The sequence below is a fragment of the Ambystoma mexicanum genome, chromosome 2p (genome assembly GCF_040938575.1).
Source record: "Ambystoma mexicanum isolate Mex_15411 chromosome 2p, UKY_AmexF1_1, whole genome shotgun sequence".
Lineage (NCBI taxonomy): Eukaryota > Metazoa > Chordata > Amphibia > Caudata > Ambystomatidae > Ambystoma > Ambystoma mexicanum.
The window spans coordinates 551,137,063-551,160,398 of NC_090923.1; the positions used below are offsets into that span (position 1 = coordinate 551,137,063).

Sequence of the window (23,336 nt, forward strand, 5' to 3'; positions counted from 1 at the left end):
CAGTTTGCAGCAGACAGAAGAGCTGCATCTACTCGTCTCCTCAAGACAAATTTCGACGCTGCTGACCATGCAGGGAGAGTCATTGCTGAGGGGGCTATTATAAAGAGGCACGCATGGCTTCGCCAGTCAGGTTTCAGGCCAGAAACACAGACCACCCTAATAAATATGCCAGTGGAACCCAATGTGCTCTTCGGCAAAGCTGTAGAAGACGCACTTAAGACAGCAAAGGATGAGTATGACACTCTAAAATCCTTACGTCCGCTCACAAACAAGCCCATGGGGCAGCAGTAATTTTCACCATTTTCGTGGCCAAAATTCTCATAGGGGATCAGGATACAACCAAGACCAAGGGTCCTATGGCAACAACCAAGGACTAGCCTTTCAAGGCTATCCACGAGGACAACGTAGAGGTTGTGGTAATCGGGGCAGGTTCCCAGCTTGAGGTGGCACCCCACCTCAGAGCAAGTGACATTCAGCTCCAGGTACCCTCCCATGCATCGCCAGTAGGAGGATGCATTTCCAACTTCACCCACGCATGGGGGGGGTATCACCTCGGACAGATTGGTGCTGTCCACGGTAGCAGAGGGGTACTGCAATGAACTACTTCAATGTCCTCGCAAATATCCTCCACCCCCCCTCCCCCGAGACCAAAGGTCCACTCAGAGGAACATTAGCAGATCCTTCTAGAAGAAATAACAGCGCTTCTATTAAAGGACGCCATAGAAGTGGTCCCAGCCAACCAGGTAAACAGGGGTATTTATTCAACTAACTTTCTTGTGCCAAAAAAAATCTAACAATGCGCCCTGTATTAGATTTGCGGCCTGCAAACAAGTATGTAAAGCCACAAATGTTCTGCATGACTATGCTACAAGAGGTAATCCCGCTTCTAAAACAGGGGTATTACATGACAACACTGGATATGAAAGATGCCTATTTTCATATTTCAATGTTCCCAGTGCACAGAAGATTCTTGCGTTTCAAGATGTCGAACCAGCACTACCAATTCATGGTGCTGCCCTTTGGAATAGCCTTGGTTCCAGGGCAGCAATCCCAGTGTACCCTTACTTGGACGGCTTGCTCATAACAGGGGAATCGCCTCTGAGTTGTAGACAAAACATCCAAACTACTATCAACCTCCTCTTTCAATTGGGCTTCTCAATCAACGAGAAAAAAAATCAAGCCTAGAGCCAAGCACTTCCAATTCCCTAGGAGCTATCCTAAACACAGAGGAAGGATTGGTCTTTCCCTTAGAGGAGAGAATAAGAAATTTGTTACTGCAAATACCACATTATCAGGCCGCCAGATGAGGTAACTCAAAGCAATGCGTTTAATAGACATGATGGCATCTTGCATATACCTGGTTCCTCACGTGCGCCTGCTCATGCGTCCCATACATGAGTGGTTGGTGAACAATGGTCTCACGCAAGCGGTTAGTGGGATGATCCAGTGGTCGTTTCGCCAACAGTGGTACTAAATCTTCGCTGTTGGACGAGGGAAAACCTGTTGAGAGGGAAACCCTTCTACAATCCACAGATTTAGCCAGTGGTCACAACGGACGCCTCACTGGCAGGCTGGGGGGCTCACTTCCTTCACCACACAGCTCAGGGTCTGTGGTCTCGCACTGCAGCTCAATACCACATCAATGTGCTGGAACTTCTGGCAGTATTGAAAGCCTTTCAAGCATTCAAACCCCATTAAACAAACCTGTCGGTGCAGATCCTAACAGACAGCACCACAGCAATGTTTTATATCAACAAAGAGGGGGGGGGGGCACGTTCTCCAAATCTATCCAGACTGGCACAGAAAATCTGGAAGTGGGCACTCAGACGGAAAATGTTTGTCATCTCAACATGTTCCAGGGGAACTCAACACTTTAGCAGACTCATTAAGCAGAGATCCCCTGCCAGAGGAACACGAGTGGCATCTACACAAAGAGATTGTTCAACTCCTCTCCTCTCAATGGGGTTTTCCAACTATAGACCTATTCGCCACAAGCGAAAATCGGCAATGCCCAGACTTTGCGTCCAGGTTCCCCCAGCCAGGCTCCAAGGGGAACGACCTATGGATGAACTGGTCAGGGAAGTTTGCCTATGATTTTCCCCCCCGACTCTTCTCATGAGGAAGGTGGTGAACAAGTTACACAAGGAACTGATGACGCTCATCCTAGTTGCTCCTATGTGAGCGAGACAACCGTGGTATCCACATCTGCGAAGACTGGCGATGTACAATCCCATCAAACTCCTGTGCCAGTACAACCTACCTACCCAGCACGAGGGACTAACAGTGCACCCACAGCCACACTATATGAACTTGGCAGCATGGCTCCTGAAGTCAGAGTTCGGGCATCTCAATCTACCACAGGGATGCATGAATATCTTGTAAGAATAAAGAAAACCAACCATAGGCACTGTTACTATGATAAATGGAAACGTTTCGTAATTTGGTGCCAGATTAAGCAAATCAATACCATTGATTGTACTCCATCTAACATTCTTACCTATATGCTCCATCTTCTAGATGCAGGGTTAGTGTTCAACTCCCTAAAAGTCCACCTGGCGGCCTCGTCAGCCTAGACCACTTCCCATAATGTCTCATGGTGGAAGGTACATGTCATTAAAGCATTTATGCAAGGGGTAAAGATATTCCACCCTCCAATCTCTAACCTACCGCCAGGTTGGGACCTAAAACGTGGTACTCACTAAGCTAATGGGACCCCCATTCGAGCCTATGCACAAGTCTAGTCTCAAACACCTGACTTATAAAACTGCCTTCTTAGTAGCCATCACTTCCATAATGGGGGTCAGTCAAATCCAAGCTCTGTCAGTGCAGGATCCTTTCTTTACTATACAGAAGGACAAACTGGTTTCATGGACTCACCTTAGGTTTTAACCTAAATTCATCTCAAAGTTCCATGTAAACCAGTAAATTGAGTTGCCGGCTTTCTTCCAGGAACCCAAAAGCTCTGCTGAGGTAAAACTCCACACACTAGATGTGAGGAGAGCGGTCCTCTACTACGTAGACAAGACCAGACCGCTAAGAAAAACAGATCAACTGTTTGTCTCCATAGCGCCAGGCAGTGAGGGAGATTGCATCTCTAAAAATGCCATCTCTAGGTGGATAGTCAGATGTATCCAACTGTGCTATTCCCCATCAAATAAGACCCTGCCTTTTACGCCAAGGGCCCACTCCACAAGAGGTACTGGAGCCACTCTGACTTTCATTGCAAATGTCCCTTAGACAGTATTTGCAATGCAACTACATGGAGCTCAATACATACTTTCACTCAGCACTACTGCATTGACACTCATTCCAAGACAGATACACAAGTGTAACAAGTGGTTCTAAGACATTTATTTGCTTATGAACCATCTCACATCCCACCTCCTTCTTCCATTGCTCGCTAATCTATGCACAGCATGTGATCTAAGCAGATTCCACAAGCCTCAGAAGGGATACATTACTCACCATAATTGTATTTCTAATGCATAAACAGGGGGGCACTCGTTCGCCAAATCTGTCCAGGCTTGCCCAGAAAATTTGGATATGGGCACTCGGACTGAACATTTAGCTGTCGTCTCAACATGTTCCAGGGGACTCAATTCGCTAGCGGACGCTTTGATCAGAGATCCCCTCCCAGAAGAACACGAATGGTGTCTACACGAAGAAGTCGTAGGAGACCTCTTCTCACAGTGGGGTTTCCCCACTGTAGACCTATTCGCCACAAGCGAAAACAGACAATGCCCAGGATTCGCATCCAGGTTCCCCCAGCAAGGCTCCAAGGGGAATGCTCTATGGATGAACTGGTCAGGGATGTTTGCCTACACTTTTCCACCAACCCCTCTGATGAGGAAGGTTGTCAACAAGATACACAGGGAATCAATGACGCTCATCCTAGTTGCTCCCATGTGGGCGAGACAACCGTGGTTCCCACACCTGCGCAAACTGGCGGTGTGGGAACCCATCAGACTCCCGTGCTGGTACAACCTACTCTCCCAGCACGTAGGACAAACAGTGCATCCTCAACGCAACTCAATGAACTTGCAGCATGGCTCCTGAAGTCATAGTTTGGCCATCTAAATTTACCACAGAGGTGTATGGCTATCTTAAAAGAATCAAGGAAACCTAGTACAAGGCACTGTTACTTGGATAAGCGGAAAAGATTCATTATTTGGTGCCAGAATAAACAAATCAACTCAGTTGATTGCACTCCTTCCAATATTGTCACCTACATGCTCCACTTACTGGACGCAGGATTGGTATTTAATTCACTCAAGGTACACCTGGCGGCGCTGTCAGCCGACACCACCTCCCATAACAAGGTGTCATGGTGGAAGGTGCCAGTTGTCAAAGTCTTCATGGAATGGGTGAAGAGACCCACCCTCCAATTTCTAACCCACCACCAGGATGGGACCTTAATGTGGTGCTTGCTAAACTCATGGGTCCCCCCTTCGAACCCATGCATAAAGCTAGTCTCAAACATCTGACTTCTAGGACTGCCTTCTTAGTAGCCATTACATCCATAAGAAGGGTCAGTGAAATTCAGGCTCTCAGTGCAGGATCCTTTCTTTACTGTTCAGAAGGAACAAGGAAGGTTGGATTCTGCGTTGCACAGACTTTAGTATTGGAATAAATTGGCATACTGTTATTTTATCTCCCAACAATTGCTCAGCAAAGTCTCTGTCTTCTACCACCTCTTGGGTATCTATGCGGAAGTGTTCTGCCGCTTTAGTTAGAACTTCGTTGAGTCGGGGTCGGTTGTCTATAGGGGAGTGAGTCTACTACTGGAGGATCCTGATTAATGGGTGAATCCAAGGAGTAAATGTTTGCCTCATGGTCTGGGTCTTCATCATCCCCATCATAGAATTCGTCTAAGTCCTCATCCATAAGTTGAGGATCAGATCTATCAGAGATCTATCTTATCTTCCCTGAGTGGATTCCTGCCACTGTCACTCCTACACAGACCTACTTCTCTTTTGAGTGTCTTGTTTGCCGACTCTCTCCCTCTCCTAGCCATTCCCTTACAGTGGCTACTATGTATCGGCCACCTGGTCATATTTCCTCCTTCCTCTCTGAGTGGGCTGACCTCTCCTCCTCACTCCTGGCCTCAACCACTGAACTCCTCTTCCTTGGTGACTTCAACATCCACCTGGATGCCTCCTGTCCCCCCTCCGGACTCTTTCGTGACGTCTGCGACTCTCTCTCACTCTCTATTCTCCCGTCTGGGCCTACCCATTCTGCAGGGCACACTCTTGATGCTCTGATCTCTTCTGACCTTCCCCTCTCCGTCCCTCTCTCCACTCCTCTCTCCTGGAGTGATCACTTTCTCCTATCCTCCCACCTCACCCTCCCTACCCCACAGGCAAAGCCACCCTCATCTCTGCCAACCGCCTTCTCGGTCATCCGACCCATGAAGCGCGTGTCAATTGAGGCTTTCGCTGCCACCTTCTTGCCCCCGTTCCCCCCTTCGGCTGACTCCCACCCTGACACAGCCCTCTCCACACTCCACTCTGCTATATCTGATAGTCTTGATATCCTTGCCCCTGTCATGAGAATCCGCCTAAAGCCAAATGCAACTCCTGGTATGACTCGGATCTCGTCACCCTAAAACGCAAGTGCAGGGTGGCAGAGAGGAAATGGCGTGCTTCATGTACATCCTCTGACAAACTGGCCTGCCGCCTGCTCCACAGGCAATACCGTCTCTCCGTTCTCACCAAGAAGAGAGCCCTTATCCAATCCCGCATCTCTGCTGCATCAAACAACTCGGCCGAACTCTTCAAAATCTGCAAGGAGCTTGCCAACCATGCTGCAGTCTCTACCTCTCCTGTCCCCTCCCAGGCCCTCTGCACTGCACTGGCCTCTCACTTCGTCTCTAAAACTCAGGACATCCTGTCCACACTCTCCTCCTTTCACCTCCCTCCTTCTCTTCCTGGCTCTCCCTCTGGCCCTTCTGCAGCCACCCCTCCTCCCTCCTTCTCTGCCTTTCCCCTTTTTTCTGCTGACGAGGTTTCCAGACAAGTCCGATCTATGAAAGTCTCGTCTAAACAGGTTTACCCCTGCTCCTCCAAAACTATCAAGGACCACATCGACTCCCTGGCTCCTGCTCTGGCTGATTTTTGCAACCACTCCTTCGCCTCTGGAGTCTTCCCATCCCCCCTTAAGCACTCCCTTGTGCATCCTCTTCTTAAGAAACCCTCTTCCGACCCCGCCCGCCCAATCTCCATCACTCCCTTCCTGGGCAAGCTCCTGGAGAAACTGGCCATCTCCCAGCTCAACCTCCATGCTGAATCTGTTGGTAGTCTTCATGACCATCAATCTGGCTTCAGAGCTGCCAGAAGCACGGAAACTGCTCTCCTGAACATCCGTGAGGACCTGCTCTCAAACCTCGACTCCAACACTCTGTGTGTTCTCATTCTTCTCGATCTCTCTTCTGCCTTTGACACTGTCAACCATGCCATCCTGCTCAACCGTCTCCATGATAACCTGGGTATCACTGGTCAGGCTCTGGCGTGGCGGACCTCTTTCCTTTCCAACCGACCCTCCCAGGTCCAACTGGGGTCCTTCCTCTCTGACATCTTCTTCTCCACCTGTGGTGTCCCCCAGGGATCTAATCTCTCTCCCTGGCTGTTCAACCAGTATCTGGCACTCCTTGCCCACCGCATCGCCACTCTCTGCCCCAACTTTCAGTGCTATGCGGATGATACCCAGCTCATTTTCAGGCTACCCTCGGCCTCCTCCACTCCTGTCTGCTATCCAGGAATGGTGTGCCGCCAATGACCTCTGCCTTAATGCCAGTAAGACTGAGATTCTACTCATCGGCACACCCACTTCCTCTTTCCCTGCAGCGCTCTGGCCAGCCTCTCTTGGCCCGCTTCCTGCTCCTACTTGCAAGGCAAAAACCTCGGGGTCATCTTCGACTCCACACTCTCCTTCTCTCCTCATATTACTGACGTCTCTAAGAAGTCTCACTACCAGCTGCACCTCCTCAGAGGTATTCTTCCCTTCCTCTCCTTCCCCCAGAAGCTCACGGTCTCCAGAGCCCTGGTTCTCTCGAAGCTGGACTACTGTAACAGCCTCTATCTTAATCTGCCTGCCTCTACTCTCCGCCCTGTGCAACTCATCCAGAACAGGACTGCAAGACTTGTCCTTGGCCTCAAGCCCAGGGACCGTATCTCTCCAGGACTGAAATCTCTACACTGGCTCCCTGTGGCTGTGAGGATTAAGTTCAAAACCCTCTGCATTGTCCACAAGGCCTTCTGGGGCCTGGGGCCTAAATGCCTTCAACTCTCTCTTCCTAAATATCTTCCTTCCCGAGCCCTTCGCTCATCTGTCTCCAACTCCCTCAGGGTCAGCCGCTTCTCGAAGCAACGAGCTGGGTGTAGATCTCTCTCTGCGGCAGGGGCCTCCCTCTGGAACAGCCTTCCTGCCTCCCTGAAACTTGAGGAGAACCATCTTCGGTTCCGTAAGCACCTCAAAACCTTCCTCTTTGCTTCTGCTTTCTCTCTCCCTCTCCCCTGCTAATTCTTCACTGAAACTGCACCTGGGCCACTCTCACCGACCTCGGTCCTTGGCCCAGCCACTCTCCACTTGCACTGCCTCCCTGGCAACCCCAGCACTGCAGGACTGTCTCTGCATCCCTTACAGCCCCCCCCCCCCCCCCAGCACTTGTCTGCACTTACCTTGCACTTGCCACCAGCTGGCCCTATTCATTATTTATTTTTTATTCTACTTACCCTGTTCAGCACTTCCCCCTCTCCCCTTCCCCTTGCACTTTTCCCTTCCCCCTACCCCTGCACTTGCGCGATCTGAATGACACCTGGCCTAGTAGGATTGTTGTCTGTCTTCCCCTCTGTTCCCCCCTCCCTGCCTCGTCGTGCCTTGAAACACTTGTGTATAGGCGCGTTACAAATGCCATATCATATCAATAAACAAAAGATCCTCCTGTTCGTCTGGATGGACTTCAGGGTCTTACAGATTTAAAACTGCCCTTAGTTGGGACATCAGTACAAACCCTCTTAGAAGGGGGTTGAGAGACAGGGGGACGGGAGCTTGATGGGGTGGTCTGAAGGCATAGAAGCTGGGCAGGATTATTTTCAAAGAAATTTGCCAAAAAGGGCATCCTGCGCATAACCCTATCGATGTCCTCTGTGGACCAATCTTTCGAGCGTGGAATTACAACTTTGGGCTCAGAGTCGGGAAGACCCATGTCTTCATTAGTGGGTGGGATAGGCTTAGGTCTAGAGTCCTTAGGTCTCCCCTTGGATAGGATGTCTTCTCTATGGGAGGTTTTAGAGTGTCTTATTGTGTTTCTCCCCACTCTGGGTCCCAGAGGAGTGTGAAACTGACTTGTTGGGGCCCTACGTCTTGCTTGCTGAAGAACGTCGAATTTCGGGTGTGGGTGCCGAGGTCTCGTCTGCGGACGAATGACCCTCGGATGTTGTTTTTCATGAGGTACCCTTGTCGTCTTTCGATGTCTTACCGTCTTTCGACGTTTTACTGTCTTTCGACATCTTCGCCTTGTCATGCGGCGATCTGGAACGAGATTGCTCAGAGGACCGGGATTCAGTGGACCGTTCACAGGGTGCCGAGAGTTGTCGAGTACTCGACTCATCTGTCGAGTGTCGACTGGGGGTTGTGTGTTTTGTGGTGTGTACTTTGAGCGATACCACCGCCGGGTGAAGTCCCCACAACACGGCCACCGGCCTGTCCTACGCGGTCGGGGGCTTGCGCTTGGGTAGCTACAGGTACTCCGGTGCCCTCGCAGTCCGAAAGTGCGGCGTCGCTGCCATCGCTGAAGGCTCCCTCCACTTCCATGGCCTCGAGTTGCCTGGTGTGGTGGGCCCAGCGCTTAGTGGAACGGTCCTTCAATTTCTTCGTCCCGCTCCTATACTGTGCTGTCACCCAGGGTTCATGTGTGTCACCTACACTGTATAATGTGTTTACTAAACCACTCTGATGTTCTTAATTATCTGGGTGTCTCATACATTAACTATGCTGATGACACCCAGATACTCATCCCCATCACGGGCGATTACACAGTGGACTCCAAATCCTTAAACAATGTTTATTTGGTCATTCAGGCTTGGATGGCGCAACATGAACTTTGCCTCAACGATAAGACGGAACTCCTCATTCTGGGTTTTAATCGTCTCAATAAACTGGACCACTCCTTCAAGTCCTTCATCATTGAAGGCAACGTCATCAAGGTTTATAAGGACACTAAAACATTAGGAATCTATCTAGACTCCACACTATCACTGACTAGACAAACTAATGCAGTTAGGTCAGCCTCAGCTTACACTTGCAAACTGTTCACAGCATGTAGACCTTTTCTGACTACCTCCAACTGCATCATATTGGCTAGAACCCTTATTACGTCCAAGATCGACTAGTGTAGTGCCCTCTATCTAGGGACCAGCCTGTCCAACCTAAACAAACAGCAAATTACCCAGAACAATGCCATTAGAGCGGCATTAAATATCCTGAGAAATCACCATATCTCCGACCACAGAAGGAATCTACATTGGCTTCCTGTCAAGCACAGAATTTAATTGAAAACCCTTGCCCTGACGCACAAGTGCCTGGCCAACAAGGCCCCTCCTTACCTATCCAACAGCCTCTCACTCCACACTTCCACTCGACCCATGAGAGCGGCCCAAACTCACAGCCTAACCACTACTAGATTCAAACTACAAAAAGCAGGGGGTGTGAGCTTCCCTGTTCTGGCCACGAAGCTCCGGAATGCTCTCCCCAACGCCATTAGAACTGAGCTCTCATTCCAATCATTCAAGAACAAAACCAAATCTTGGCTCTTTGCACAAAACTGGTGTATCTGCTTTGCTATCTCTGATACGGCCTTGCTGTCCTTCACTCGTACTCCCTATCACTGAGCATGCGTTCACTATGACTGTTTGTATATTGTATTTATCGCCTGTACCCAATTTATGCTGTCATGCTTTTAGCTGGCTCACACCGGTATATGTCTGTAAACTAGGTGAGTTATGCCTTCCGTCACTACTGTATGTAACTTAAATGTTTTCTCTAAGATTATCCGCCCAGTTACCCCAGGGCCCGGTGCAATTTATAAATAAAATACAAATACAAGAGCCTACTGGCTTGACAAGATGTCTCGACGTGATCTCTCGGGAGACACAAGTTGCAAACGAGATGGGTGTCTACCCAGGGGAACTTACGATTGCACTTAGGGCAAAAATTAAATGGGGTGTTCTCCAGAATACTGGGTAAAGGGGATGGCAGCTGGGCGAACAAAGTGTAGGAAGGGAAGAATATGCATTCTACAAACTGCCTCCTAATAATGGCCTCCCCCCTATCTCCCTACTGTTTGGGCGCCAAGGCCCAGGGCGGCCTTCCAAGGCCGTATTGTCCGTCGCAATGGTCTACGACAGTAGTCATCTTTCTGATTCTTTGGCGTGGTATTACGAAGTCGAAGAAAAGATAGAAAGAGAAACTATCTTAATTAACAAAGTCAATGGCTAATTTGCTAAAAGGAACTCCGCTATACGCGTCCATCTACCATGGCAGAAAAAACTGAGGGACCTCAATGCGTGAGGGACCATGGGTACAGTGGACGTCACACTAGGGATAGTATTACTGCACGCCCTATTGACGTCCCTTTTCGAGTTTTGAAAACAACTGTAATACTCCACAGCTTCTACTAGATGTCGGGCTATGCACAGTATGTGAATCTAAGCAGATACAAGCATCAGAAATACGATTACGGTGAGTAATGTATCCCATATCCTGAAATTCTAGTATTGTTGGTTTGTCTTAGTGTTTATAATAACCATATGTTTATAAAACTACAGTGTTTAAGTGTATTCTGGACTATGTGTTCTCTAAGGTCTTTCTACTTACCTACAGCCCTCCTCCCTCCTAAAGTAAGACTGGCTGCTCGACCTCTCTCTACCAAAACGTTTGGGTGGTTCTGGCCAAACGTAAGAGTTGGAGCCCTGTACTCCGAAGAGTATGTCGTTTACAGTCCTACCACAGGTGGCCTGTAGTAAAACTCCCTAACAGTATATCACGTACTTTTACTGTTTTACTCTATTCTTACAAGAGATGCTGTCCTCGTATTACTCTTTCGAATAGAATGCCAATTTTGAGCCACCAGTTACCAATCTTCTGCGTGGGAATGCTCAGCGCCATCTTGAAATGAAGAAAGGGCAATATTTGAGAACATTATTCATAATTAGTACCCACTGAGAGTCAAGCAGAATGTAACACACATTATGATTGGCTCTCGCCGGGTCGTTACCCGGCCGATAATCCCTCGATTCTCGGCCGGGATTCCAGCCGCTTTGTCCACGACGGGGGGAGTGGCAGCCCCTCAGCCAATGAGGAGGCTCGAATCGGGGCTGTCCCCGCTGCAAGCCTCAACACGGCTGCCATCGTCCCCTGATGGGAATTCAGGTACTTTTTTTTTTTTTTCCTTTAAAAAAAAAATATATTTTTTTTATTCCTCACTCCCCCCAACCCTACTTACCCCTTCTTTTCTGTCGTCTTTCCAGTCTTGGGCCAGGGTACTAATAGCAATATGCCCCTTGTGGTGGGAGTATTACTGAGTCCGGTAATGCCCCAGGGCCTTCATTAAGGCCCTCGCGACCCAGGGCATTGCCTGACTCGGTAATGCCCCTGCCGCTCGAGGCCTATTGCTTGTTTAAAATTATTTTTATATTAGTGTGCTTTTCTTAATTTAAAGGTAACATTTAACATAGATGACAATTCCAAAATTTCATTCATCCCAGTAAAAGATCTGTTTTAAGTTTCAAAATCGTAAATATTTCCCTTTGCTCAATATATGTTCTGTGTTACGGGATGCTATGATAGTTCATTCTTAATCCTTATCATTATAACCTGCAGTTACAAAATGTGCCACCATTGGAACTTGATTGATTTTATTTAACCTGATTCTTGGTTGATGTTCTCTTAGAAGTGTGTTCATTGATCGTGTTGTTTTTCCAATGTACAGTTTATTACATTGGCATTTTATAACCTAAATAAACATTTTCGTTTTACAATTAGTATATAAATTGATTTAAATGACATACAGAATTATCATATTTTTTTTTGTGAATTTGCAAGGTGCACAATTCCCACAGAGCTAATGGCCTTCCCTTCTGGTAATCCCCACAGCTTTGGGATGAAAAGTTGTTTCACTATAGTTCTCTAGCCTTACAATCTTTGGATTTTTAAGAGTGCTGCCTTGATTGTTCTGCTCTGGGAGAGTGCAGCATTAAGGAAGCAGCTCTAGAACATTGGTTTGGGTCAGTCTTTCTTGTCCCTATTATTACATTTTCAGGAGTATCCTACTAAGTCTTTTAGAAGCTCCTATCACTGATGTGTAATGCAGTTTATTATCCCATCTTAATGAAAATGTTCCTATATGAACAATGGCAGAATTTTCGTGTGAGCACATTATTAAGCTTTTGGTCTCAGTTTAGCAATTGTAATTAATGTTTCTCATTTTCCAATGACTTTTTTTTTCTTCTACACATGGATGGTTCTAATAGGTGCTGAATTAGTCTGAATTTCTGCAGACATGCAAATGTTTTTTTTGTTCAAATTAATTGTTAATTTCATTGTATATCTGGAAAAAAGGGGATGCCAAGATTTTCTGATCCTCGACAGACTTCCCTGTGCCTGCTTAGATTTCCTCTGCTTAAACAATAGGCCATATTTGAGATTTGCTTTTCTCTTTTAGAGCAAAGGGTATGCCATTGGAAATGCTCCAGAGCTGGCGAAAGCCCATAACAGCCATGCCAGGTGAGTGTGCAGCTCATGTTTTAGTGAAATATGTTACATTGTAAAGCCACTGCTGTGCTCAGATGAGGGAAAGGCTATAACAAGGGGGTTGTCCTACCCTCTATGAATCTAACGGGTGCGCAAAGTCAATCTGGTGCACACTAGTTTTTAGACCCTTAAGGGTGCCCGTACAATTTGGGCAACCATTATTGGAAACAACATACTTGCTGCTAACAAACACATATCTCAAACTAATAAAGGATTTCAGCTTTTATTAATTAATTAGCTGATGCTTTTTTTCAATTTTTTTGCAAGAGTTTAGGTTTTTAAATGTTTTCTTTTTTACAAGGAATTTAAGTTTTTGTATATACATGGCAATACATGTTGTATGTTGTGGTAAACAAACACATAGTTATGTTAGAAATTCACTAAAACGTAAATACAATTGACAAAGAGATGTGGATCATCCACTCATACATTTGACAGGCAACTTGTTTGTCAGTGGAATGTCCATTGTCGTTGGATGTAGAAAACGCAGAATAAAAATACAAAGGGGAGACGTTGATAGTAGGTCTCCTGTGCCCGGCTGAAGTCTGACATCTATGGTCAGATGAGGGAAAGGGGCATTTTTTCTGCCTGCCTCTGGTTTCAGAGGAAACCTACTTGTGGGGGTTCCATATTTGGGATAGTCTTTGCACATAGTAATCCAACCATGTTCACTTAGAAGATATTATTCTCCCCATACCCCACCGAAAGTATAAACCTTCTCTGTACACGCATCATTAAGACCCTGAAATAATAATTTTGGTATGCATCAAATAAAGGAAAAAGGGGAGGGCGGACAGAATTCAAAAGCATCTCAACGCCATATTTGTGAAGATGCTTCTGTTAACAGTGGGATGCAAAGTAGTAGATGTAGGATTTATTTGGTGTTCTTGTCAGACAAGGTCTTGTTAACAAACTGAGAAATTATCACCCAATTAGTCATCACTGGGATGCACAAGAGAAACATTGTTCCAAGACTCGAAAGTTTCAGACAGCATAACATCCCACCCCGCTACCCAGGCCAACCCCACCACACTGTCCAGCTGACCTCACCTTTAAACCCCCTAAAGGGTCGACCTCTCGCTACTTTGCTTAACTTTTTTGCTTTCTCATGCCTCCACCAGAACAATCAACCCTTTCATATTCAGTATTTGTCATTCATCAGTTCTTATTATAAGGTGTTCATTTGTTTCCAGTTCATCTTAACACAACCAACAACATACAGTCCCAACCTTCTCAAGTGAAGGATGTTTGTCTGCCGTGCCTTTGTGTATTGTCACGGGTGCTGAAGACCTCATTGTTAGGTCTGGTTATAACCAGTACAATCCAAAGATGGTGGCGGAGTGTCCTTCAACCAGTGCCCCTGAACGTTTCAAATGTGGCATTCTGTCCCATACTATACTGCAAGTGTCCATAAACAAGCATTGGCCATTGTTAGGCAATGTTTGTATGCAGTACCCTCTGGGAACACTACAAATAACTCCGACTGCAGGTATAGGAAACCCAACCTTTGGTACAAGCTTGTACTACACAGTTTTGGTAGCGTGTTGAGCAGCCAGGCTTATCTCAAGAGGGGCCAATGTGAGCTGTTACAGAGATAAACTCTTACACTCAAGGTTTCTTGAATAAACAATTATTAATGTATCAGTCAGTTAGAATAAGCCTTCTTCAGAAGGGAGCAATATAATAGTAACACACAAATACACTTCAATACTGTGCACTCTTAGTTTCTAAATCAGTAGAGAACCTTTTGGGATGGCCCACAGATTACACCCTCAGGTGCCTTCAATAGCTAGGGTGCTGGGGACATTACTATCGTACTGTTGGCATTTAGAATGTTGTTCTAAGTTGGTAAAAGGAAAAGATTATTAGGACAACAAGAGACCACAAATATTCGTAAGCAGGCAAATACTTTTGGATCTCTACAGCAGAGTCATTCAGTATAACCGGCTAGGCCAAAGTCAATGGGCAAAAGTCTTATATAGGATGAAGCACTTCTGATGGGTAAGTAGAAAAGTATTTAAGTCTTTGAAGAAAAGAAGAATCAAATGTAGGGCCGCAAGCCATTAGACTTGTGAGTAGTAGAAGATGCAAGCAACTCTACAGCAAGAAGTAAGTTCTCAGACTTTGTTACAGTACCTTTGAATTGAAGAAAAAATGCTGCAGATGACTTCTGTCCCTGTGCAGCTCTGCAGATCTCACTGTTCTTGGGCCTCAGACTTGGCGACAAGAGGGAGGACTTCTGGGGACTCCTGCACTGCAATCGGACAGTCACCGCTCGCAACCGGTAATCTTCAAATCAGTGGCTGTTCAGTGTTTCAGCTCCTTGCGTCTACCGCAAATAGCAATACTGTGGTTCCTGGCTGTCGAGATGGACTTTCGTTGCTTCTGGTGTCCCTCACTCTGTCGAGGGGACACAGGCTAGGTCAGTCCTGCTTCCTTATAGTCCGGAGGATCTTCCTGGAGCTCTGGGCCAGATTAAAAGCAACGCACACAATCTGGTGTTCCTTTCCCTGGCTATACGGTTTCCAGCAGCAACTCTGTGGAAATTCAACCAGCTCTGAGATGGATGTCAAGGTGGCTTACTTTGGAGTTGATTGGTCCCACCATCTCAAAGGGAGAAGACGTCCTTGCATGGGCTTCTCTGTTGATACAAATGTGGAGTTTCAGCACAGCACCAGGGCTTCACCTGGCAAACCAACGGTCCAGGAGTTGCAGCAGGCATCCTCTTTAAGTTCTTCTTCAGTTCCTTTGTCCAGTCATCGACTCTGCCTTCCAAGCCAAATGCCTAGCCTTTTATTCAGTTCTTTCCCATTCATTCCAGCCTAGCTGTCAATTACCCAGCAGGGTGGCTGTTTTTGCCAGACAGTCAACCGGCCAATCACCTAGGAGACTAAGCACAGGGAGTTTCGGGCACCTCATCAATTCCTGCCTACCCCAGACACCCTGGAGCCAGAGGCGGGCTTCACTCGTGAATCCCGCCAAACGAACAATGGGACCAAACCTGCTTTGGCGTGCAGAGTAAATCTCAAGAAGGACCTTTCCACAAAGAAATGGTAATAAAAGAACACTGTGCCATTTTGACAAAAATAGCACCATTGGGTGCTGTACTGTAGCTGCAAACGCAACCCGCGGTAAAGGCACACCATGGTAGTTAAAACGAAACCACTGCCACCAGCCATTCAATGAAGAAAGGGTAACATAAAATTGCTACATGAGAAGCTAGACAAAGGGGATACTAAGTAACCCCTCCAGTACCCTATTGTAATTTCACTTTACTACTGTGGGAAACAGTAGTTTATCCCAGAGAAGGTATTTACACCTTTGGGAAATCTCAAAGACTTCCCTGTGCCACAGCACTGAAGGTGCTTTGTGACACAATGTAAAATATGATGCCTATGGAGTTGTCAGGCTCCATAACCAAAAGAAACACAAAAGCTCAGAAATCACATTTAAATTACATGAGTGGGGAAAAAGGGTCTCACTCTCGTCAGGTTAAAAAAATCAAGTCCTCAAAATCCAGAAAAGTTGTTGGGGGTGTCTAAGGGGGAGGGAATTAGCACATTTCTGAGAATTCTCCCTAACAGCCATTAGCAAATGGAATTGATGGAATGCCCTGATTTTGAATGTCTGCTGCAATTTAAAGGAAAAATAATAGGAATCAACGTGCGAGCAGACATCTTCATGGTATCATAAAACGGTGATCAGTGCCATGAGAAATTTCAACGACTTCCCCTTTTTAATCATTATACCTATTCCCATGCTCATGTACACACGAGACAATTATATCACGTTAATCAGTTATCATAACCAGTGTCTTCCATACACTGACAGTCTCTTGTGAGTAAAAATTGAAACCCTGAAGTGCTGATGGCTTATGAGGGTTATTTAATGAGCTTATGAAAGCTGTCATGACGCTCTACTGAATCCATCTAGAGTACTAGTTGCATTTAGAAAGGTCCATTCCTTATCAACCTAAACCTCAGCAGACTTTAAAATGGTTACACTCCATGAGTAAGGACAGTTGAATAAGGTTTTTCTGCATTTCCATTCCAGCCTGGTGTTCAATCTGGTATTGAAGGCACAGTCTGCACTTTTACAGTGTAACTATGGTATGTCAGAGGCATTTTCCACAATCATGGATAAACAAGATTCAGATGGCGGTTCCAATCCAAGGGAGACAAAATCAAACGCCATGGATTTAAATCTGAAATGTATGGTGGACTGTTCTGGTTGTAGGCAGGTTTACAATACAATAGGTCCAACTCCAAGGACAACAAGCAGAACTAGACGGTCCCGACCCCCACATACAGACACAAACCCATACTGCCGATTTTGCCCGAAAAAGCCAAGGCTATGCCCAGGAAACTGCTTTCCTTGTATATTGTTAGGAGAGATTTTCTTTTTTTTGCTTTCCTCCCATAGACTAGTAGGGGACACCCTTTCTTTTTGCTTGTTTTGAACCCTGTCCTGACTTTTTGGAGGCAAGTAAAGCCTTCTGCTTTACTTCCCTTTACCTTTTGTTCATTCTAACGGGGAAACTAATCAGTCCCTAAAGCCAGTGATATTCAAAGTTTTTTGTGCTAAGCCCCCCCCCATTCTATTTTCGATTAAAAGCAGACACTGCACTCCCTTTTTGATGATCTTTAGGCCCCCCTTGGACATCCTTCGGGCCCCTCTGGGGAGGGGTGGGGGTGCTGGGCGAATACTCATTTCTGTGCTAATTCCTTTCTACTTTAGAGACCACCAGCTCTTTTGCTGGACTTTAGGACTTTTAACTCTTATCCTTGAGTGAGTGAGACCTTTTTCTGATTTGGACTGTTTCTTTTGGTTTTGGAGTCTGACAAACTCCATAGGCATTCATCTTTTTGTATTGTGACACACAGCACTTTCAGTGCAGTGGCACAGAGAAGTCCTTTGGATTTCTTCTAAGGTTTAAATACATTCTCTTGGATAAACTACTGTTTCCAAGAGTAGTAAAGTGAAATTGACTTTACTTAAATTTTTCTCTTTGTAGACCCAGCACTCACACCATTTTATGTGGAGTGCTGGGGGTTACTTCCTATCATCCCCTTTGTCTACCTCCTCATGTAAAAAAAATGTATGTTTCCCTTACAACATTTAATGGCTGGTGACAGTGGTTTGATTTTCCTACCATTGTGTGTTTTTACCGCAGGCTGAATCCTCAGCTACAGTATTGCACCCATGGGTGCCTATTTTGTCAAAATGGCCCAGTCGTTTTTTCACCATTTCTTGTTTGTAAGGTCCTTCTTGAGATTTACTCTGTGTGTTAAACCAGGTTTGGTCCCTTTGTTCGTTTGGTCTTTGGCGGGAATCACAGGTGAAGTCTGCCTCTGGCTCCAGCGTGTCTGGCAGGGCAGGAAGTGAGGGAGGTTCCCGAAACTCCCTGTGCTTAGTCTCCTTGGTTACAGGAATGCACCCAAAGGTAATTGGCTGGCTAGCTGTCCTTGGAGAACAGCCATCCTGCTGTGTGAGTGACAGCTAGGCTGTGAATGAATGGGAGAAACTTGCATAAAAGGAGAGGTCTTTTGCAAGGAAGGCAGAGTCGACTACTGGACGAAGGAACCGAAGAAGAAACTGGAAGAAAAGCTTCCTGCACCCTCCTGGACCGTTGGTTTGCCCAGTGAAGCCCTGCTGCAGTGCTGAAGCTCCATATTTCGAATCGACTAGCGAAGCCCAGAATGGACGACGACTTCCCTTGGGTTGGTGGAACCAACTGACCCCAAGACGAACTTGACTGGAACCCCTCTCCCTACTGGCTGTACTTCTTCGCTGCGGCTGGAACCGAGTGCCAGGGGACAGGAACACCAGAATCGAATGCATCGTTTTTAAGCCAGACCCAAGCTCGAGGAATATCCTCCGGACTCCCTCGAAGCAGGACTGCCCAAGCCTGAGCCACCTCAACAGGGTGCTGGACCCCAGAAGCAAGGGGAGCCGATGAGGTGTCCACGAACCACGGTGGTGCTATTTGCGAGTAGCTGAAACCGTAAAGTGCCGCTGATCTGAATTGAGCCCATTGCTGGCGCTGACCCCAGACGTCCTCCCTCTTGTCCCCATGACTGAGGCCCAGGAACAGCAGGATCTACTGTACTACAACAGGAACAGAAACCAGCTGTATCCCTTTCTTCAGACTCAAGGTACTGTGTAACTAGGGTTGCTTACCTCTGGTTGTGTGTAGCTTGCTTGTTCTCACTGGAGACGTGCATTTGCTGCCTTTTGCAGAGTTACTTGCATCTTTGCTTCTCGCAAGCCTCTCGCAAGGTTTGTAGCAAGAGGAATCACTGTTGGGCTCGTTGCCCAACAGTGATTCCTCTTGCTACAAACCTCTTTAACATTGTGCAAGACTTTTGTGCTATCGTCAAGAAGTACCTCAGCTTTCCTAGATTTTGCTCAACTGACATTGGCTGTCCTGGCTCCCTGTAGACTCTTCTTACCCTCTGACTTTGTATTGATCTGTCCCTCAATAAGTCATACATACCTTACTTGTATAGCTGGGAAAGGGTTAACCTACATTTCATTTGGAGATTGTAAAGTACTGTCTTGTTTGGAGAAACTTGTTAACCATTGTTTCCTTCCATAACCTTTCCCTTTTCCCACAACTCCAGTATTGCATTTAAGTGATATATCAATGTCCACAGTGTCCTAGCCCTTGAAGTCGGTTTATAGTGCTTGCATCGAATGCCTTAGCATCTAAAAAAAGCAACAAATGCATTTTTTCCATTTTTTTTAAAAATTCGGGGGTCCCCCCCAACCCCTGTTTTTTACATTTTTTTTACCCTTTATAATTAAAATAACACCTTTACCTTTGAAACAAATGTATTCAATGCTTTGTATTCGATGCAATGACTGGATACCATTGAAGTCCCCTCGGGAGGGGGGGGGGGAGGGCGAAGTGTGTGTGTTTTTTCCTCCCTAAGGGTATCTACTTAACTGAAACTGAAGGACTGTATTTGATTGTTGCCAATTGCCTCTTCTAAAGAAGGCTTATTTAAAAACTGACTGTTACATTTTCATTTGAATACATGTCACTGGAAATCTCTGTTGCAGCCCTACAACTCGCATTGGCCCCTCTTGAGATGAGCCTGGCTGCTCAGTCACTCTACCAACTTGTGTATAACATGGACTGGGTTACTTATTGCCAAGAGGACAAGGCTGATGTAGTCTCCCACAGGGTTACTTCATACAATCTTGCCTAACAGTGGGCAACCCCACAGTTTGAAGATTACTACCTTAAGGCTATCCGTACTGAGAGACTTCGTCTTCTTTAGTGAATGTCTTGTATTGTTACAATTGCTCATATCACCTTGAAGTGAAGTGCACTTAGGATACTTTGTATCCTTCTATGTTTTCAAAGAATGGCTTCTTGGCTACTTTTACAATATACCTAATGATAAGTTGGTCGCAGCAGTGATATTTATACTGTTTGGACCATTTTACTGGTGCACCTTTGCATTTGCCACAAATGGCTACTGCCACAGTCCTGCTCCCTCCTTTGGCCTAAAATGGCCCTGCCACAAGATATTTTGCTTGTTCATTGGCCATATTGTTCTTTGGCCGCCTTCTTGCTTTCTCAGGTCAGGAAATGCCTTGTATGGAATGGCCCTGCTCTGGGAAAGCTGTGACTTTCGTGGGGTAAGGGGCGGTTTGTATATGTGGCCAAAGGAGAGAGCAGGACTGTTTAGGCCCAACCACATCCCTGGTGCCTGAATGTCTGTTGCTGGGCAGATGTGGTCAGTGGCTTTCATTGATGGAATTGCCACTACCTGTTTGAATGGTGCAGACGGATCCTTGGGCATGCTCCCAGCCTAATCTTGGCTAAAAGGAGGCTTCCTGCAGCTATTCATCTTTGGAGCCAAGACCTCTAGGAAGAAGAGCAGTCGATTGACGACCCGAGGACGATCGCTGAAGCTGACCGACCTAGACTCCATTGCTGTTCTGGTGAACCCGTGCTCCTCTGTTCTGATCTCGAAGACCTGTGTTGGTGCTTCAAACGCATGACCAGTGGGAACAACCAGTCCCACCCCCTGCTTGATGATCCGCACCGTCTGAAGTGTGCCTTGACCAACAAGTGAAATGTCCGTCGCTGTTCTGAGCGCATCCTTGGAACTTGAGGGATCTTCAACTTGTGTAACAAGATGCTTGCGCCTGCATTTTTCAGCCTTCTTGCATGAACGGAAGCTGTGCTATGCCTGCTCCTTTGTTCATTCATTGATGATCGCCTGTTGCCATGACTCCCATTGCAACAATCCTTCCATCACTGGAGGTGTCCTGAGGTTATCTGCACTGCAGAAGTCTTAATCTTTCCGTGTTTGGGTGTTCTACTGGCAACTGTTTGAAATTGATTCTTAAGCACTGCAACCAACCAAAACTAAACTAAATCCTGCATCTGAAAGTGACATCTTCATCCCCAGGCACCCACGGAGGAGAGGAGGGCTGGAGCAATCTCCCTCGTGTGCCTCCAGACGAATCCTGCAGCCACAACGCTACTGCAGCCAGCACCAGACCAGATGCAAGGTCTGCTGATCCTCCGGCCCTAACTGCAAGTGGCCACGACCCTCAACGTGTTCTCCTGCAACGGAGATCCAGATTTGTGCCCCCTGAACCCCTGATTGCTATCATCCGCGCTGCTGCCTGACCTTCCAAAATGGCCAGCGCAATGCGAGATGAGAGCGAGGCTCTGTGTTGCTAGGCAACGCACATCAACATAAGCAGAACCGCCCACCGGCAGGCGGAAGCCGGCGGCGGAACAAGGCCAGGACTAAGGCCTTGCCCCTGTTTGCCCCTGTTTGCCCCTGTTTGCCCCTGTTTGCCCCTGTCTGCCCCTGTCTGCCCCTGTCTGCCCTGTCATATTGTCACATCCAACCCAAGGCCATGCGAAACACCGGCAGTCCAATCGAGGCAGTCAGCTATGGTCTACACCAAGGTGAGAGTCAATCTACACCCGGGGAACCATCCCCCACTTATCAGTATCTCACATATCATCCTTCTCACTCCAGTAGAAGCTCATGCCTACTATCATGGCTCCACAAGGCACTGCTTCCAAGCAACCCTGCTCCTATTGCACACCGTAACAATCTCATTGGCACAAGATTGCCCCCACCAGCCTACCCCTTGAACAAAAGACTTAGCACAACCTACCAGCCAATGGGTGAAATGAAAACCTGTGCCACTTATTATGCACGCTCAACCTATAGCAATGTCCACCACACCATTGTACATGATAACAACTATGCTGCCACCAGGGTCTCACCATTGCCCCAGAACACTATGCCTGCCATCTTGAATGATGCCTGTACTCCTGAAAGTAAATTGCATGAACATATTGCTATCACTGATAATGTACTACCACCTACTACTGCCAATGTCACCTGCAATGACCGACCCATGTCCCAAATATCCTTACCTAGTACTATCATGAATGATTCCTGCACTACTGCAAGCAATACCCATGATCCTAATGTGATCTCCTTTGCCGTAGCAGCAGCACCAAAAAACGCCAATGTCGCCCCGTCCACCACTAATGCCATAAGCCCTCCCAGCAGTATGCACCTAAAATGCTCTTAGATCAATGTACAATCTATCAACGCCCATGCCCTTGATATTCATGACTTCATCGACCTCGACATATTTATGATAACCGAATCGTGGCTTTGTGAGGCCTCGAGCCCGGCACTATCACTAGCCCTTCCACCAGAATACAATATCATCAGGCAGGATCGTACCACCCTTGGGGGAGGAGTAGCCATCATAGCGAAAGACTCCTTGGCAATCAGGAAAATAGACAAAGGTCATATAGACACCAGTGACTACTTACCAAAATCAAACTGTCAGACCACTGCACCATTACACTACACATCGTATACCGACCAGCTAGCCCCATTGGGGACTTCCAAACGGCCCTCACTGACCTTCTCTGACAACCTTAAACATTCCACCAAAGCCATTCTACAAGGTGACCTCAACCTTGGCCTTCATGACACCAGAGACCCCGCCGCCAAAGCTCCCAATACAGCACTCGAAACCCTCGGGGTCTCGAACAACATCTCCACACCCACCCACATACAAGGCTGCTCCCTGGACTGGATAGCCCAGCACAACTGCCTCGTCACTGTCACAGCCAATACGCCCATCCCCTGGTCAGACCATCATGCCATTCACTTCACAATCCCCACAGCCAGAAATAAACAAACACCTGAGCCACCACTGCCCAAAGCACTTACCAGAAGCTCCAGGCAGCTCACTAAAGAGAACCTCCTCCCATTCCTAGACGGACCAGCATTCAGGGCCCCATTCTCAGCTGACCCAGACACTCTAGCTAGGTCATACAACTCAGCCATCAAAGTGTCAAAGAACTGGTGAGTTGAATCCTGCAGGAGTGAAGCTGGCCCACCTAGCCCCCAAAGCCTGCCTGCTCAACAATCCAATAACGTAAAACTATTGGCCAGGCAAACCCAAGGGGAAAGGGGAATGGATAAACGAACAAACACAGGAACTCTTGCTTCTGGCACTTC

General features: G+C 47.0%; 1 protein-coding gene across 2 annotated transcripts in view; it reads left to right on the plus strand.

Annotated features, from left to right (window-relative positions):
- BAP1 (BRCA1 associated deubiquitinase 1) overlaps positions 1-23,336 on the plus strand; it is a 545,466-nt gene that overhangs the window by 273,116 nt on the left and 249,014 nt on the right. For both annotated transcript variants that reach the window (XM_069644004.1, XM_069644005.1), the window contains one exon: positions 12,719-12,780. In XM_069644004.1, the coding sequence (XP_069500105.1) occupies positions 12,719-12,780 (62 nt within the window). The remainder of the gene's footprint in view (positions 1-12,718; positions 12,781-23,336) is intronic.